A 17983-nucleotide genomic window follows, 5' to 3' on the forward strand; every position below is an offset into this window, starting at 1 on the left:
ATCAAGCCTTATTAAAGAACCAAACCTGGACCCTAGTACCTTATGAAGCTGGAATGAATGTTGTTGGCAGTAAGTGGGTTTTTAAAACTAAACTTCACTAAGATGGCTCTCTATCCAAGTATAAGGCTAGGCTAGTGGCCAAGGGGTTTCAACAAAACCCTGGCCTTGACTATTTTGAAACTTTCTCACCTGTAGTTAAGGCAGCAACCATTCAAATTGTTTTGTCTCTGGCTGTGTTTAATGAATGGGAAGTGCAACAACTTGATGTCAATAATGCATTCCTTAATGGGGAATTGACTGAACAAGTCTTTATGACTCCACCAGAAGGCTTTACTGATTTATCTCAACCTAGGCAGGTGTGTCAGCTACATAAGGCCTTATATGGCCTTAAACAAGCCCCAAGAGCCTAGTTTGAGAAATTAAAAACTGCCCTTAGTTGGGGGTTTCAGAATTCTATCTCTGATGTTAGCTTGTTCTTTTCTAAGAAGGACTGTCATATAGTCTATTTACTAGTCTATGTAGATGACATTTTGGTGACAGGTAATAATAAGCAATTGATTGATGAAATGGTGGCAAATTTGAATAATAATTTTGCTTTGAAGACACTTAGTCCTGTAAACTACTTCCTTGGCTTTGAGGTCAATAGAAATAGCAAGGGATTGATGTTAACACAAAGCAAATATGCTCAAGAGTTGTTAGTAAAGGTTGGTATGCATGAATCGAAGCCTTGTAACACTCCTATGGCTACTGGAGTTCGATTGGGAAAGGAAGATAGTGATGTCTTTGATCAGCCTTCATTATTCAAAAGCATCATCGGGGGCCTGCAGTACTTAACTTTGTCCAGGCCTGATCTTGCCTTTGTTGTGAACAAACTAAGCCAGTTCCTACAACAACCTACTGCTAATCATTGGATGGCCTGCAAGAGAGTGCTAAGGTATATAAAAGGCACTCTAAATCATGACCTCTTATTTACTAAGAAGCAGCATTTTATGGTGGAAGCTATGCTGATGGAGATTGGGCCAGTGATATGGATGATAAAAGGTCCACCAGTGGGTATGCTATGTTCATTGGAGGTAATCTGGTTCAGTGGAGTACTAAGAAACAAAAAAGGGTTTCTTTATCATCCACAGAAGCATAATACAGGTCCCTAAGCCAAGCAATCTATCGAACTTATGTGGATTCAAAATTTATTTGAAGAAATAGGCATCTCGGTGAATGGTTGTCCAGTTATTTGGTGTGACAACATGAGTGCTGAAGCCTTGTCCTCAAACCCTGTATTCCATGTTAAAACCAAGCACATCGAAATTGATGTGCATTATGTTAGAGATCTGGTGGCAAAGAAGCAAATGAGTGTCCAATATGTGGCTTCTGAATATCAAGTGGCAGATATTTTGACCAAAGCTCTTCCCAGCAATCAGTTTAATTATTTAAAAGAAAAACTCAATGTGACTTCTATGCTACCTACTTAATTGAGTGTATGTGATATGTGATTACAGGTTATAGTTGAATTGTTTGCTCTTAGCTTGATGTTCTGGATGATCAGAGTGTTAAGGTGTTGATGTGGTTTGGTTAAAATGGTTAATGTGTGAGTCTACATTACTGGAATATGCTGGAGAAGTATTTAGTTGAAGGGTAATATGTGTTTACTCAAAGTGTATTGCTGAAATATTTTGCTGTAGAAAGTTTTGTTTCTTCCTTTATTTTATTTTATTTTTGTCACTGAACTATGCCCCTGGAATGCTAGTGCAAATATTGGCTCTGTTTCTTATATGCTGTGCTACTGATGAAGAATGTTGCTGGAATGGTAATGGAATGCTAGTGCAAATGTTGATTCTATTTCTGATATGTTGTGCTACTAATAAAGAATGTTGCTGGAATGGTAATGAAATGTTGTTCTGTTTTTCTGATATGCTATACAACTAGAAAATGTTGCTGGAGCATTCACTGGTTGTGTATGAATTTGAATTTGAGCCTGAACTGAAATTACTCAGAGATTTTGGTTTATGGGGAAATATTAAGCATAAGGATGGTTAAGTAAAGGCAGATTTGACTGGCAGTTTTGACAAGTGTTTAGACGCTTTAGTTTAAGGGGGAATATTAGCAATAAAAGCCAGTAAGGGTGATCTTGTAAACTTTGTAAGTAATACTTGGGGTGTGCTTTGTAAAGTTTATAAGTAAGTAAGACATACCGTTTTTGTAATATTTCAGTCTCTATATAAGAGGTTTCTGGTGTTATTGTTTTTGAAGAAGTCAGTTAATAGAAAGAAAACACACATTTTCTCTCTCTTTAGCTTGGGTACTACTCTAGACGATTCTCTCAACTTTTTTCTGTTTTTAATTCCTCTTTTCAATTCCGCTCAAGAAACTTCAACCACAAACAATATCTCATAAGAGAATAAAAACAATTCACAAAATAACAAAATACAATATGTGTTATGCAAAATATATGTCAGACGCGTGTGACTACTTAGACTCTAAGGTGCTCACACGATATATAGAAAACTGACTTAATTGAAAGTGGTCACTTCGACAGAGAGTCATCACAATGGAAATAAAATAGAAATGATTGTGCAAGAATCAACATGAAGTACTTATACCATGACTAGTATTACTACACTAGAATCATAAGTTGACAAATAACTTACACATTTGTTTTTAACTTTTGCTGAATGTTTAGAAGTATTGTTTTGTTTGAACAATTTCTGGTTCATTGCTTTTTGATTCCACATATCTGTATGTTTTTGTTTGTTCTTTGTTTCAGATATTGTGTTTTTATTTTCTTTCATGTCATGTGCATTTTGTGTTGATTCTGATTCATAATATGTTTCTTTTGTTTGATTGATTCAAATTGTGCTTTGTTCATAAAATTGATAAAGGGGGAGATTGTAAAGTCTTATTGTCGACTTATGAACTCTGTGTGCTTATTTTTTCCTTAGCACAATTGTGAATTCTACGTTAGTTTGCACATGTGGTAATATCTTGTGAATGTGCAAACATACACTCTATTTTTATTGATTGTAAATGAACCGATTACGTGGACACATTTCTCTGATGTGCAAACATTCCGTTTCCCAGTATAGGTGACACTTTTCTTTATTGATTTTATTGTTTTATTTTGTGCATGATATTTGCATTGCCTTGTCTCTTTACATGTGTCACTCTTTCAAAAGAGTGATCAAAGGCTCTTATTGAAAAATGGCTTGTACGGTGGAAATGATTTTCGGCAAGGCTTTATAAGGTCATCTTCTTCCTTGTCGTTTCTTTAGACCTAATTTTCTGAACTTCCATTAATGATGCTCTGAAATTTTCAGAGTACAATTCATTCAGGTTCTCTTTATTTGTGATTTATCTTTATCAATCACTTTGTTGATCTTTGAGTGTAAGAACTTGGTTCCTCATTGTTTGTGAGCTTAAAGAGAGTTAAGCCAAGGAGTTGAAGGAAAGCTCAAGCTGTCCAGGATGATTCTTGGTGGAAGCTGATTGTGACAAGACCTTAAAGAAATCAAAGGGTGAAGTTTAGTGTATCGTAGAACATGGAGTTTTACTTTGCTATATCTAAATTCAACTCTGGATTGTCTTGTAATGGTTTATGTTGTAGTAAATTAGCTTCGATCTGGACCAAGTCCCATGGATGTAGGCTAAAAGTGTTTTTAGTCGAACCATGTATCTCTTTGTGTGCTTTACATTCTTGTTCATGGTTGATTGATGTTTTGGTTGTGCTGTGATCATCAAGGAAATTAGTGTAACACTCATCCATAATAACCATTCCATTGTGCTTCATAAAGAGTTAACAAACTCTTTCAAATCCAAACAGCCAAATTTCATAAATTTCAACTCTAAAAGATCATCAAAGATCAAGATATCTTCAATCACCTTCTCTACCTTTGTTAATTTAACTAAATATCCTAGCTGCACATAGTACCTTTTGTATGGCAAGAACAAACAATCTAATTGTATTTACTATAAATATATATAGCAGTACTCACTTAGTGGCTTAAAAGAAATCTGGGGAGCCCTACTTTGTGACCCAACTTTTGAACATCCTCTTGAACCTGCTGTCTATATTCTCTAAAGCTGAATTTTCTGTAGATTGAAGGCTCAGAATTCTGTATCACAGTATCATATGAAGGGCAGAAGAAATATGCAGTGGAAAACCTCTCCATTGTTGGATTCGTGACAACTCGGTGTTGAACACTCTTATAAACATCGTTGCTCCAAGCCTGCAACATAATCAATATTAGTTACCAGGAATATAATTGTAATTTTCATGTCAAAAAGAAATTAAAATAAAAAAGGAAAACACACCTGGAATAAATCTCCAATGTTGATAATTAAAGCTTCTGGGTTAGGTTTAACTGAAATCCATTTCTCATCTTTCACTAATTGTAACCCTCCAACTTCATCTTGATGCAATATTGTGAGAAAATCACTATCAGTGTGTGGCATTAGCCCGTGTACCTCTAAAGAAAAAGGGCATGGCGGGTATCGATTCATTCGAAGGTAGCAAGCGCTTGGCAAACAATTTTCTTCAAAGAAAGTGGTTTTTTGGCCCAATTTCTCTGCCAAGATTCCAGCTAATTTTTTAGCAAGACCGGCCACTGTTGTAGCAAACTGTTCCATTGTTGAACTGTATATGCAAAAAAGGAAACTAAATTAAGAAGATATATATATATATATAATGCTAACTACTTCTCCCCTTCCTAACTGCAAATCAATTAGAATAATTTTGAAATTTTGATAAAATGAGCAGTAAAATCAACACCATAATAAACGAACTAACATGGGATCGGATATGTTACCGATTTGGAATATTAGCTATCTAAAACAATTTAATTGAATTAATTGATACTGTTAAATCAATTTAATTTAAAGATTATTAGTAGTCCATATATTTAGTTAATTGTATGAATGCATGCATTCCATAACTGGAGAAGTAGGTCCAACATTAGTATCAATAATCAGCAAGATAAAACCCATATCAGGCCACATCAAACTCCTTTATGCTGTGGGACTGTGTAGCCTGACTTCCAGCGCATCGAGTGAGTGAAAATCACGTGAGCAGGAGGTAATAATCAGAAGAACAGGAAGAAAAAGCGTTAAAACATGCAAGTATCGTACATGATTTGATATATGGTAAGTTAGCAGAAGCAGAGTTAGGTGTAAAAATAATTGGCTACCACAAACTGAGGAAGCAGTACTTGGAAAAATTAATCGTTTCCAAACTAACACATGCTACTATACATGAAATGGACTGAACTCATCAGAAGGAGGTAGCTGCAACTTGGAAGCTGAGGTTTTCTAACTTTCAAGCGTGATAAAAAATCTAGCTACTAATTATGTCATTGAACATTGATTTAAACAAATGAACTGAAAGAAAGCTAAAATAGATGTCTAACTCCGGGTTCACAATAAAAGATCTCTTGTTTCTCGTAAACATGTGAACCATTGGATCCCAATAAGTAATGGAGACTATTATAATAGTTCACATGAATTAATAACAAAGTAAATGATGGTTTAATATGAAGGAATAGAGTTCCAATAGTTTGAATGTAATATTTCAGCTATCACCACCAATTATATAGACAGATTCGAATTGATTATACAGGTTAATTAAGCGTCCCTAAGATAATTTATAAAAAATTTAGCCTTGACAGTATAAAAGTTTGGTAGGGTCTTCACCTTAAAATTCCATGTGTAAGACATTAATTTTCCATCAAACTTCTCGCTCTCATTAAAACTACACTAATCTACTTATTACTTCTTTTCACCAAATGCTCTCTGCGAACTGGAACAACTCATGCCATATAAGCAACAAGTGTTAGAATTAGGGCTCTTGCTAGACTCAATTCCTCACAAACTCACATATGCACTAATCATAAATATGTCTAATGACACTCTATATAATATAGCAATGCCTCCAACAGTTTGCGGCAGCATCTTTCCATATGGAAATAAAAGGCTAATAGGACAAGTTAATTAAACGGCGGAGAAAAAATATTATGAGAATATTTAATAGACTGGTGAAGTAATTAAAGAATCTTATTGTAAATGAATACCCTCATGTTTCGCTCTCTTTATAACTGTTTTGTGGTAAGCTTCTCTACCCCTTGCCCCACCCTTATCTTGTGGAAAACGAAATGAAGATAGAATTTTTCATGAAAAAAGAAAAATAGGCAAAAAGTGATAATAATGTACATATTCACAAGTATGGCAAACATAAAAGGTTGGCAAAAATACCTGAGACTACTGAAAGCACCAGAGTCAGAGATATCGGTCATAGGAATATGAAAAGCTTCAGACCATGACAACTGTTTGAGGCATGTAGCCGAAGGTGTTCCCCAACGGTAACTACCAGCAGGGAACCTTTCTTTTTTACTCTTCGTATCAAAAGGCTGCCTAAAAACTTTCACTTGCTCTTCTCTCAGCTTCTCCAATATGTCTCTAGAAATTCCATGATTGATAACCTGAAAAAAACCCCACTCCTGAGATGCGATAGCTATTTCTCTCTTACACTCTTCCATCTCTGATTCATCCAGGTTCAGTCGACCTAGATCGACCAACGGAAGCTCACATTCTTCAACAGTGACAACCTCATTACAGGTTTCTTCGCTGGTTTTGTCGAAGAGGGTCTTGTAGGTTTGGCGAAATGGTGGGTCCGAGTCCATGTTTAGCGGCTGAAAAGAGAATGGGTAGAGAATGTTAATTCAAAAAAGGTTAAAGTTTGTAGGAAAGATAGAGACAATAAAGAAAGGGGTTGGGACACCACGTTTGTTTCTGTTTCCTTCGTTGTCGATGAAAACAGTATATGGCGGTTCCTTTTCCACGTTTTGGTCTATGTAGATAAAGATGATTGCATGTCTTTTTGGTAAGATACGTTTTACTTGCTTTTGTTTTTAATTATGCTCTTTTTGTATCGTTCTTAGTTTAATTTTCTTTTCTTACATAAGATCCGATGTAATTATGGGATGTTAGCAAGGGAAGAGGATCAAAAAGATGTGCTCCCCTATAAATCCATTTGCGTTTAGCCCTTTCTAATCAAACTTCAATTACATTTAGTACTACTATTTTTGTACTTCAATAAACAAAAGATGAAGTTGGATACTCATATTGAAGCAGAATTTTTCGTTGGCTAAAACAGTGAGTGGGATGTCTATTATAAATGATTCATAATCTCTTGATTCAGTGAGACCTAGTGTGAGTCATCAACCCTAAATAAAAAAATTACAAACACGGTCATAAATCGTTTCCATCAAAACAAATTCTAACTTAAACAAAATAATTATATATAAAATATAATGCAACTAAGTAAGTTAAATAATTGTAAACATCACCCATTGATCTTGACTTTATGGTCTAAAAAAATTATTAATTGAAGAGAGAAAGAATTAACCCAGGTTATATTCCATGGTGGGCGCATCCAACGGTGAATTTAAAGTTTCCTTGTGAGTTCGTTTGATCATCTGAAGCTGGATTTGTGTGCCCTCCAGCTACCTTCATAGGGCCCCTTGGAGTTGTCTTAAGAGACTAGGCCACTTGTTTTTTATTTTATTTATTTATTTTTGACTTCCATTGCAGGACAATACAAGACAGTGGTCATGTCACTACTCTTGAAAATGAGACCAGAAAATATTATATATCAACCTCCAAGAGATAACAACTTTACCTGTTGATTATTAATGTTGATTCAAGTACCCCGTCATGCATGTTTAATCATTTGACTTATATTTCATGAAAGTTCAATTAATTCCATTGGTCAAGCTATCATGTCCAAGATATTGCGTAGATAATAATTTAATACAAAAGTAAATATAAATATTTGGAATTTTCGGAGTATATGATAAATCAAGAAAGCTATAGATGACTTGATCCCACGACAACAAAACTAATAAATCTAGCTATTAGAATGATCTGGTAAGCTCATATCTGGATTAATGTGTATATAAAATCCTGCAAAGCCCTTGGGATTTGGGACCTCACCATTCCAGAACTATATTCAATATGGATAAAACATTAAGCATATATATTTCACCCAACATATACAAAAGAGAGACAAATCGGTGCATAGTAAATAAGATCGATGTTCAAGGGGGCATCTTGGATTGGTAAATACTTAAACAATCGTCATGATTCATGACTGAGAAAAGTTAAAGTAACACACTTACCTCCTGATTAAAGTATTCCACAAAGTTTTCAGACTTCACCATTAAAGCTTGTTAAAGACGGGACACCTTACTTGCTGCTAGATTTCTAAAGGAAAGCGTATACAAATATCAGTACTGCATTCACGCATTTAGAAAGAGGGAAAAAAAACTTATATTACTTTTTTCTAATTATATAAAAGAAAATACATTTCTTACTTAGTTTGTTGTTTTCACTGCACTATTAATGCATAAAGACTCGTGAGAAAGCTTAAAGATAACTGAAACGAGAAATTATATAATTACTTGAATGACAATGCACGGAAATGTCTACGTCTTGAAGTAGTTTTCAGTTGAGAAAGACTGTTTTAATAATTTTTTTAATCTGTTATGATCGGTAAGAATTCTTAAAGTTGAAAACTAAGATAAGAACAAATGAAAGACTAAGACATGCAATATGCAGGTAGAAGTAAACTTGCATAGAGAAACAATTACTTGCAAAGAATGCAAGTTTAAGAACATAAATAGAAGGAGAGAAATTAAAAATGCAAAACTTGAACGAAATATGGAATGAATAACACGTATAGCTTGTTCCATGTGTAAGACATTAATTTTCCATCAAACTTCTCGCTCTCATTAAAACTACACTAATCTACTTATTACTTCTTTTCACCAAATGCTCTCTGCGAACTGGAACAACTCATGCCATATAAGCAACAAGTTTTAGAAGTAGGGCTCTTGCTAGATTCAATTCCTCACAAACTCACATATGCACTAATCATAAATATGTCTAATGACACTATATAATATAGCAATGCCTCCAACAGTTTCCGGCAGCATCTTTCCATATGGAAATAAAAGGCTAATAGGACAAGTTAATTAAGCGGCGGAGAAAAAATATTATGAGAATATTTATTAGACTGGTGAAGTAATTAAAGAATCTTATTGTAAATGAATACCCTCATGTTTCGCTCTCTTTATAACTGTTTTGTGGTAAGCTTCTCTACCCCTTGCCCCACCCTTATCTTGTGGAAAACGAAATGAAGATAGAATTTTTCATGAAAAAAGAAAAATAGGCAAAAAGTGATAATAATGTACATATTCACAAGTATGGCAAACATAAAAGGTTGGCAAAAATACCTGAGACTACTGAAAGCACCAGAGTCAGAGATATCGGTCATAGGAATATGAAAAGCTTCAGACCATGACAACTGTTTGAGGCATGTAGCCGAAGGTGTTCCCCAACGGTAACTACCAGCAGGGAACCTTTCTTTTTTACTCTTCGTATCAAAAGGCTGCCTAAAAACTTTCACTTGCTCTTCTCTCAGCTTCTCCAATATGTCTCTAGAAATTCCATGATTGATAACCTGAAAAAAACCCCACTCCTGAGATGCGATAGCTATTTCTCTCTTACACTCTTCCATCTCTGATTCATCCAGGTTCAGTCGACCTAGATCGACCAACGGAAGCTCACATTCTTCAACAGTGACAACCTCATTACAGGTTTCTTCGCTGGTTTTGTCGAAGAGGGTCTTGTAGGTTTGGCGAAATGGTGGGTCCGAGTCCATGTTTAGCGGCTGAAAAGAGAATGGGTAGAGAATGTTAATTCAAAAAAGGTTAAAGTTTGTAGGAAAGATAGAGACAATAAAGAAAGGGGTTGGGACACCACGTTTGTTTCTGTTTCCTTCGTTGTCGATGAAAACAGTATATGGCGGTTCCTTTTCCACGTTTTGGTCTATGTAGATAAAGATGATTGCATGTCTTTTTGGTAAGATACGTTTTACTTGCTTTTGTTTTTAATTATGCTCTTTTTGTATCGTTCTTAGTTTAATTTTCTTTTCTTACATAAGATCCGATGTAATTATGGGATGTTAGCAAGGGAAGAGGATCAAAAAGATGTGCTCCCCTATAAATCCATTTGCGTTTAGCCCTTTCTAATCAAACTTCAATTACATTTAGTACTACTATTTTTGTACTTCAATAAACAAAAGATGAAGTTGGATACTCATATTGAAGCAGAATTTTTCGTTGGCTAAAACAGTGAGTGGGATGTCTATTATAAATGATTCATAATCTCTTGATTCAGTGAGACCTAGTGTGAGTCATCAACCCTAAATAAAAAAATTACAAACACGGTCATAAATCGTTTCCATCAAAACAAATTCTAACTTAAACAAAATAATTATATATAAAATATAATGCAACTAAGTAAGTTAAATAATTGTAAACATCACCCATTGATCTTGACTTTATGGTCTAAAAAAATTATTAATTGAAGAGAGAAAGAATTAACCCAGGTTATATTCCATGGTGGGCGCATCCAACGGTGAATTTAAAGTTTCCTTGTGAGTTCGTTTGATCATCTGAAGCTGGATTTGTGTGCCCTCCAGCTACCTTCATAGGGCCCCTTGGAGTTGTCTTAAGAGACTAGGCCACTTGTTTTTTATTTTATTTATTTATTTTTGACTTCCATTGCAGGACAATACAAGACAGTGGTCATGTCACTACTCTTGAAAATGAGACCAGAAAATATTATATATCAACCTCCAAGAGATAACAACTTTACCTGTTGATTATTAATGTTGATTCAAGTACCCCGTCATGCATGTTTAATCATTTGACTTATATTTCATGAAAGTTCAATTAATTCCATTGGTCAAGCTATCATGTCCAAGATATTGCGTAGATAATAATTTAATACAAAAGTAAATATAAATATTTGGAATTTTCGGAGTATATGATAAATCAAGAAAGCTATAGATGACTTGATCCCACGACAACAAAACTAATAAATCTAGCTATTAGAATGATCTGGTAAGCTCATATCTGGATTAATGTGTATATAAAATCCTGCAAAGCCCTTGGGATTTGGGACCTCACCATTCCAGAACTATATTCAATATGGATAAAACATTAAGCATATATATTTCACCCAACATATACAAAAGAGAGACAAATCGGTGCATAGTAAATAAGATCGATGTTCAAGGGGGCATCTTGGATTGGTAAATACTTAAACAATCGTCATGATTCATGACTGAGAAAAGTTAAAGTAACACACTTACCTCCTGATTAAAGTATTCCACAAAGTTTTCAGACTTCACCATTAAAGCTTGTTAAAGACGGGACACCTTACTTGCTGCTAGATTTCTAAAGGAAAGCGTATACAAATATCAGTACTGCATTCACGCATTTAGAAAGAGGGAAAAAAAACTTATATTACTTTTTTCTAATTATATAAAAGAAAATACATTTCTTACTTAGTTTGTTGTTTTCACTGCACTATTAATGCATAAAGACTCGTGAGAAAGCTTAAAGATAACTGAAACGAGAAATTATATAATTACTTGAATGACAATGCACGGAAATGTCTACGTCTTGAAGTAGTTTTCAGTTGAGAAAGACTGTTTTAATAATTTTTTTAATCTGTTATGATCGGTAAGAATTCTTAAAGTTGAAAACTAAGATAAGAACAAATGAAAGACTAAGACATGCAATATGCAGGTAGAAGTAAACTTGCATAGAGAAACAATTACTTGCAAAGAATGCAAGTTTAAGAACATAAATAGAAGGAGAGAAATTAAAAATGCAAAACTTGAACGAAATATGGAATGAATAACACGTATAGCTTGTAAGAAATTAAGGATGAGAGCTTCTTACATATTAGAGAGGTTGGGTTGAGAGAAAGAATATGGGTAGTCCAATAAGACTGGAAGGTAGATATTCAACAGGAAAGAAACACATCAATTATTGTGTGATTACTGTAATCAATAAGGATTATAAGCCTATGCTTTACAAAAGACCACGCGTCTCATAGGACAATCAGAGAAATATCTATTTACTTTTTCAAGCATAGACCCAAAAAAAAAAAAAAAAAAAAAAATTTTAATTTTCCATTCATAGCACAGTCGACATGATAATGAAAAAAATTAAAGAGATAAGGAAGGGAGAGACTTGGATGAATGAGAACCAAATGTTAAACTAGGCACATGATTAGTACGGGACCCAACTCACAGTATCATAACAAATATTGAAGGTTTGGTTTCAAACTTTGAACCTGATCTCTCTTTGTTTCTCAATTAAATGAGTTAAACTAGGCACATGATTAGCACGGGACCCAACTCTCAGTATGACGGTAACCTCAACTTCCAGAGTCCATGTCGGCACAGACGTGGCAGCATCTATAAACACATGCAAGTAAAGGATTTCACGTCAATAGATTTGCAATTGATCATATATAATGACTATTCTTGAAGGCATGCATGTGCAGTGCTTGGTTGGAAAGGACACGAGGATCACTACTAGGCTATAAATGCCCAAGCTCCTTCGAACAATACGCTATGCGAAATATCTTCAGATATATTATATGGTATATTTAAATACCACTGGTTCTCACTTTTCCGGGACAACACAAATTATGTGATTTGAGAAGAAACAAACGTTTCAATTAGGCAACGTGCCCTGCTGCCATTTCCAATATACTATTATTTTTCATTGGAAACTAAAGGGAAAAAAGAAATGAAAAACTCGGCCCATGATATGGTCTTCTACACTCGATTTCAAATTTTTCACGGGAAATACAGTAAAGAAAATAAAGAATGAAATTATGAAATAACACCACTTCTGTGATCTACTTTTCTTTTGAATAAAGAAGATAGAAATAAATATATTACAATAGTAAAACAATTCCAAAAAGGAATCTCTCTTAAAAGAAAAAAAATAAAAATAAATTAAGAGGATTTGACAATTAGGAATTCAATCTTCTTCTAAAAGGAAAAGAATAATTAAGAAAAAAAAAACACTAGCTAATACATAATGAAGAAACAAAACAATCAAATAAATACAATCAACGGCTTGACTTTCAACACTCCCCCTCAAGCCGATGCATAGATGTTGATCAAACCAAGTTTCTCTATAAAGTCTTCGAAGTTGGCTCGAGCAAGAGCTTTTGTAAGAATATTTGTAGTTTGATCGGTTGTTGGAGTGTAGCTAACTTTAAAAATTCCTTCTTCAATCTTTTCTTTGATAAAATGTCTATCTATCTCCACATGCTTAGTTCGATCATGATGAACTGGATTCTTGGCTATATTGATGGTGGCTTAATTGTCACAATATAATTCTATAGGACGCTCCAAGGGAACCTTTAATTCTGATAATAATCTTCGTAACCAAATTCCTTCACAAATTCCTTGTGCCATGGCTCAGAATTCTGCTTCTGCACTACTGCGGGCTACAACAGATTTTGCTTCTCCAAGTCACCAAGTTTCCCCACACATAGGAACAATATTCTGATGTTGATCTGCGATCTATCACTGAACCAGCCTAGTCTGCATCTGAAAATATCTCAATATTCCTCTTGATCGTTCTTTGGAAGAAAAGACCCTTACCAAGTGTCATTTTGAGCTACCTCAATATTCTATAGACACCTGTCATGTGACTCTCAGTAGGATTGTTCATGAGACTTACTACACTTATTGAGAAACCTATGTGTGGCCTTGTATGAGATAGATATATGAGCTTCCCTACAAGGTGTTGATACCTTCCTTTATCAACCGGTGCACTATCATCGTTGTTAACAAGTTTGACAGTTGAATCCATGGGAGTTTCTGCAGGCTTGCATCCTAACATTCCTGTTTCATTCAGTAAATCCAGAACATATTTATGTTGTGAAATTGCTATATCTTTCTTTGACCATGCAATCTCTATTCCGAGAAAAAATTTGAGGTTCCCGAGATCCTTGATTTCAAACTCCTTTGCAAGGAATTGTTTAATCTTACATAGTTCCTCCTCATGATCACCTGTCAGAATGATATCGTCCACATATACAATGATAACAACCAATTTCCTATCAGAGGAGTGCTTCACAAATAATGTGTGGTCTGACTAACATTGAGAGTATCCATACCTTTTCACTGCATTAGTGAATCTTTCAAACCAGGCACTAGGATATTGTTTTAAGCCATACAAGGATTTTCTGAGACGACATACCTTGTTGACATTGAATCTTGATTCTACGCCTACAGGAATTTCCATATACACTTCTTCTTCTAAGTCACCATTGAGAAAGACATTCTTTACATCGAGTTGGTGAAGCGACCAATCAAGATTTGTTGCCAAGGATAATAGTACACGAATGGTATTGAGCTTGGCAACGAGAGCAAATGTTTCCTGATAGTCAATGCCATAGGATTGAGTAAATCCTTTGGTGACCAACCTTGCTTTGTACCTATCCACATTCCCATCCGCCTTGTACTTTACTGTGAAAATTCATTTACACCCAACCTGTATCTTCCCTCTTAGCAGTTCAATAATTTCTCAAGTACCATTCTTTTCAAGAGCCTGAACTTCCTCATCAACTGCAGTTTTTCACTTAGGACACTTGAAAGCTTCCCAAATGCTCTGAGGAACCTGTATCTCTGTGATGCTAACCGTAAAGGCATGAAAAAATGGTGATAGTTTATCATATGAAATAAAATTCCCAATGGGATGTTGAGTGCATGATCTAACTCCTTTTCTCCGAGCAATGGGCAAATTCAGAATATCATTTTCTAACTTGGAATCAATTGCACTATCTAAGTCAGAAATATTGTTACCTAGAATTTCACTCGAATTCGGACTTGGTTCAGCTTCATAGATTTGTTGAGGAAGTGCTCTTTCCTTCATTTCCTTTTGGATGTACTCCTTATCCCGCAATTTAACAATGAACTTAGTGTTTTCGACAGGTAGGATTTGATTAGGAGGGTATAGAGAAATTATTAAAGTAGATGCCCTAGAGCCAATCAATTATTGTAGAATTGACTCTTTGTAATAATGTTTTTTAATCAATAAGAGGCATTTTATTCTATATCGCGTAAATCATTATTATTGCAATATGTATTGATATATGTCCTTAGAATGGTAGAACCGTGACGAGGGTATCAAGTGTTTCAAATCTTGATAGTGAGAACCCTATGAGCACATATGGTGGCCATTCTAGAAACGTCTGTAGCCCCAGTATTATTCTGAAGTAAGGGCACAGATAATACGGTAAGGCTATCATAGTGTTGAACGACCCTGTCGAAAGGCAGTGACTGATCTCACTTGTCAAGGTTGTTTGGTGACAACCTGGTGCAACACATGGGTGNTTTTTTTTTTTTTAAATTTGCAGTAGATTGAGAGGAACTATAATAACCTTTTCAGATTTTAATGGACCAAAATGATACTTTATCCAAACATTAAGGATGAACATGTCATTAACTCCTTAATTAGATGATAATTGGATTACAAAATTATTGCATTCAAATGACAACTTATAACACGGTACAACTCAAACGTAGTTTACAAGTAATTACTATTTTGTTACGAATTTTTATTCTTAATTGTTATAACTTTATCTATATCAATGTGACAAGTTACTATTATTAGTTTATGGATATTATATAAGCATGTTTTATTATTATACAATTTATTTAAAAAGACGCGTTACTTTTTCATAACAAATGTATGAAATTTTATATATAAATTGGCGTGATATAATTCTTATATAATTATATTATTTATTTGTAGTTATTGAACATTTATTAAAGTAGAATTTATATTTGTATTTATCCATTCATTTTATAATCAATTATATTTCTTCAAAATGGTCAAAATTTTCTTATGAATTTTTAGTAATGTTTGACGGTGACCATATGAGAAAAAACCTCTTGCTAAATTCCAGAGATCTTTGTAATCAACTATATATCCTCAAAATGGGAAAAATTTTCTTATAAAATTCATTAAATTCGTCAAAAAAATAAATAAATAACGAGGTATTGGATGACACACAAAGCTGAAACTGTGATCTCATGATGCAATTGCCAATAACTACAGTAAGTGCGTTGGCTATGTGTGAGCCGTTTGATTTTGATATATATTTACATGAAATCAAGTGGAATGATATTTGGTTAGTGAAACGTGTACGGGTGAATTTCAGCAAGAAAGCAAAGGCGTTAGTTATGATGCAAGTGTGAACTGGTTTCGCGTGCAGTTGAATAAGTACGTTAATGTACCAAAATGATGTAATGTAAAAAGTATGATATTATTATTTTGCAACAAACGATCTTGATCATTGAGTTGGTTTATCTGCTAGTGGACTAGGCCAATCGAAGAAAATAAAGAATGAAATAACATCAACTCAATTTCTGATGTGATTTATTTTTCTATTGAATAAAGAAGACAAAAATAAACAGGTTACAATAATGAGATAATTTTAAAAAAAAAATCTCTCTTAAAAGAAAAAAATAAAAATAAATTAAGAAGATTTGATAATTAAAAATTCAATCTTCTTATAAAAGGAAAATGATAATTAAGAAATAAAAAACTCTTAAAATAATAAAAACTCCTAAAAAACAAGACACACTAGCTAATATATAACAAGGAAACAAAACAATCAAATAAACACAATTAATGGCTTGACTTTCAACACTCCCCCTCAAGCCGATGCATAGATGTTAATCATACCAAGTTTCTCTACAAAGTCTTCGAAGTTGGCTCGAGCAAGAGCTTTTGTGAGAATATCTGCAGTTTGACCGATTGTTGGAGTGTAGTTAACCTTAAAAATTCCTTCTTTAATCTTTTCTTTGATAAAATGTCGATCTATCTCCACATGCTTAGTTCAATCATGATGAACCGGATTATTGGTTATATTGATGGCGGCTTGATTGTCACAATATAATTTCATATGATACTCCAAGGAAACCTTTAATTCTGACAATAATCTTTGTAACCAAATTCCTTCACAAATTCCTTATGTCATGGCTCGAAATTTTGCTTCTGCACTACTATGGGCTACAACAAATTGCTTCTTGCTTCTCCAAGTCACCAAGTTTCCCCACACATAGGAACAATATCTTGATGTTGATTTGCGATCTATCACTAAACCTACCTAGTCAGCATATGAAAATATCTCAATATTCCTCTTGATCGTTCTTTGGAAGAAAAGACCCTTACCAGCTGTCATTTTGAGGTACCTCAATATTCTATAGACAACTGTCATGTGACTCTTAGTAAGATTATTCATGAATTGACTTACCACACTTACTGAGAAACCTATGTTTGGCCTTGTATGAGATAGATATATGAGCTTCCCTTTAAGGCGCTGATACCTTCCTTTATCAACCGGTGCACTATCATCGTTGTTAACAAGTTTGACAGTTGAATCCATAGGAGTTTCTGCAGGCTTGCATCCTAACATTCCTGTTTCATTCAGTAAATCCAGAACATATTTACGTTGTGAGACTACTATACCTTCTTTGATCGTGCAATCTCCATTCCAAGAAAAAATTTGAGGTTCCCAAGATCCTTGATTTCAAACTCCTTTGCAATGAATTGTTTAATCTTGCATAGTTCCTCCTCTTGATCACCTGTCAGAATGATATCGTTCACATATACAATGATAACAACCAATTTTCTATCAGAGGAGTGTTTCACAAATAAAGATAGAGGAGTGTTTCACAAATAATGTGTGGTCTGACTAACACTGAGAGTACCCATACCTTTTCACTGCATTAGTGAATCTTTCAAACCAGGCACGAGGAGACTGTTTTAAGCCATACAAGGATTTTCTGAGATGACATACCTTGTTGACATTGAATCTTGATTCTAGGCCTATAGGAATTTCCATATACACTTTTTCTTCTAATTTACCATTGAGAAAGACATTCTTTACATCGAGTTGGTGAAGCGACCAACCAAGATTTGTCGCCAAGGATAACAATACATGAATGGTATTGAGCTTGGCAACGGGAGCAAACGTTTCCTGATAGTCAATGCCATATGATTGAGTAAATCCTTTGGCGACCAACCTCGCTTTGTACCTGTCCACA

The 17983-nt window shown here is 34.4% G+C and overlaps 2 protein-coding genes across 2 annotated transcripts; both read right to left on the reverse strand.

The window, feature by feature from the left end:
* Window positions 1–3986: 3986 nt before the first annotated feature.
* Window positions 3987–6665, reverse strand: LOC116107879 (gibberellin 2-beta-dioxygenase 8-like). Its single transcript, XM_031394157.1, has 3 exons — window positions 6238–6665; window positions 4306–4627; window positions 3987–4220 (listed from the first exon to the last, which is right to left on the reverse strand). The coding sequence occupies exons 1-3, from the start codon at window positions 6663–6665 to the stop codon at window positions 3987–3989; spliced, it is 984 nt and encodes a 327-aa protein (XP_031250017.1).
* A 2132-nt stretch (window positions 6666–8797) lies between these two features.
* LOC116107854 (gibberellin 2-beta-dioxygenase 8-like) lies at window positions 8798–9706 on the reverse strand. The gene is made up of 2 exons (XM_031394138.1): window positions 9279–9706; window positions 8798–8828 (listed from the first exon to the last, which is right to left on the reverse strand). The coding sequence occupies exons 1-2, from the start codon at window positions 9704–9706 to the stop codon at window positions 8798–8800; spliced, it is 459 nt and encodes a 152-aa protein (XP_031249998.1).
* Between the last annotated feature and the right edge of the window lie 8277 nt (window positions 9707–17983).

This window comes from Pistacia vera, unplaced genomic scaffold, assembly GCF_008641045.1.
Source record: "Pistacia vera cultivar Batoury unplaced genomic scaffold, PisVer_v2 Contig1170, whole genome shotgun sequence".
Taxonomy (NCBI): domain Eukaryota; kingdom Viridiplantae; phylum Streptophyta; class Magnoliopsida; order Sapindales; family Anacardiaceae; genus Pistacia; species Pistacia vera.

What these genes read in the sequence shown, in the direction of transcription:
- LOC116107879 (XM_031394157.1), bottom strand. Translation starts at nt 6,665, where the DNA reads ATGGACTCGGACCCACCATTTCGCCAAACCTACAAGACCCTCTTCGAC. An exon ending in GGTGCTTTCAGTAGTCTCAG is followed by an intron (nt 4,628 to 6,237) that starts GTATTTTTGCCA and finishes TTGCATATACAG; the next exon opens with TTCAACAATGGAACAGTTTG. An exon ending in ACATTGGAGATTTATTCCAG is followed by an intron (nt 4,221 to 4,305) that starts GTGTGTTTTCCT and finishes ATTATGTTGCAG; the next exon opens with GCTTGGAGCAACGATGTTTA.
- LOC116107854 (XM_031394138.1), bottom strand. Translation starts at nt 9,706, where the DNA reads ATGGACTCGGACCCACCATTTCGCCAAACCTACAAGACCCTCTTCGAC. An exon ending in GGTGCTTTCAGTAGTCTCAG is followed by an intron (nt 8,829 to 9,278) that starts GTATTTTTGCCA and finishes GAGTTGTTCCAG; the next exon opens with TTCGCAGAGAGCATTTGGTG.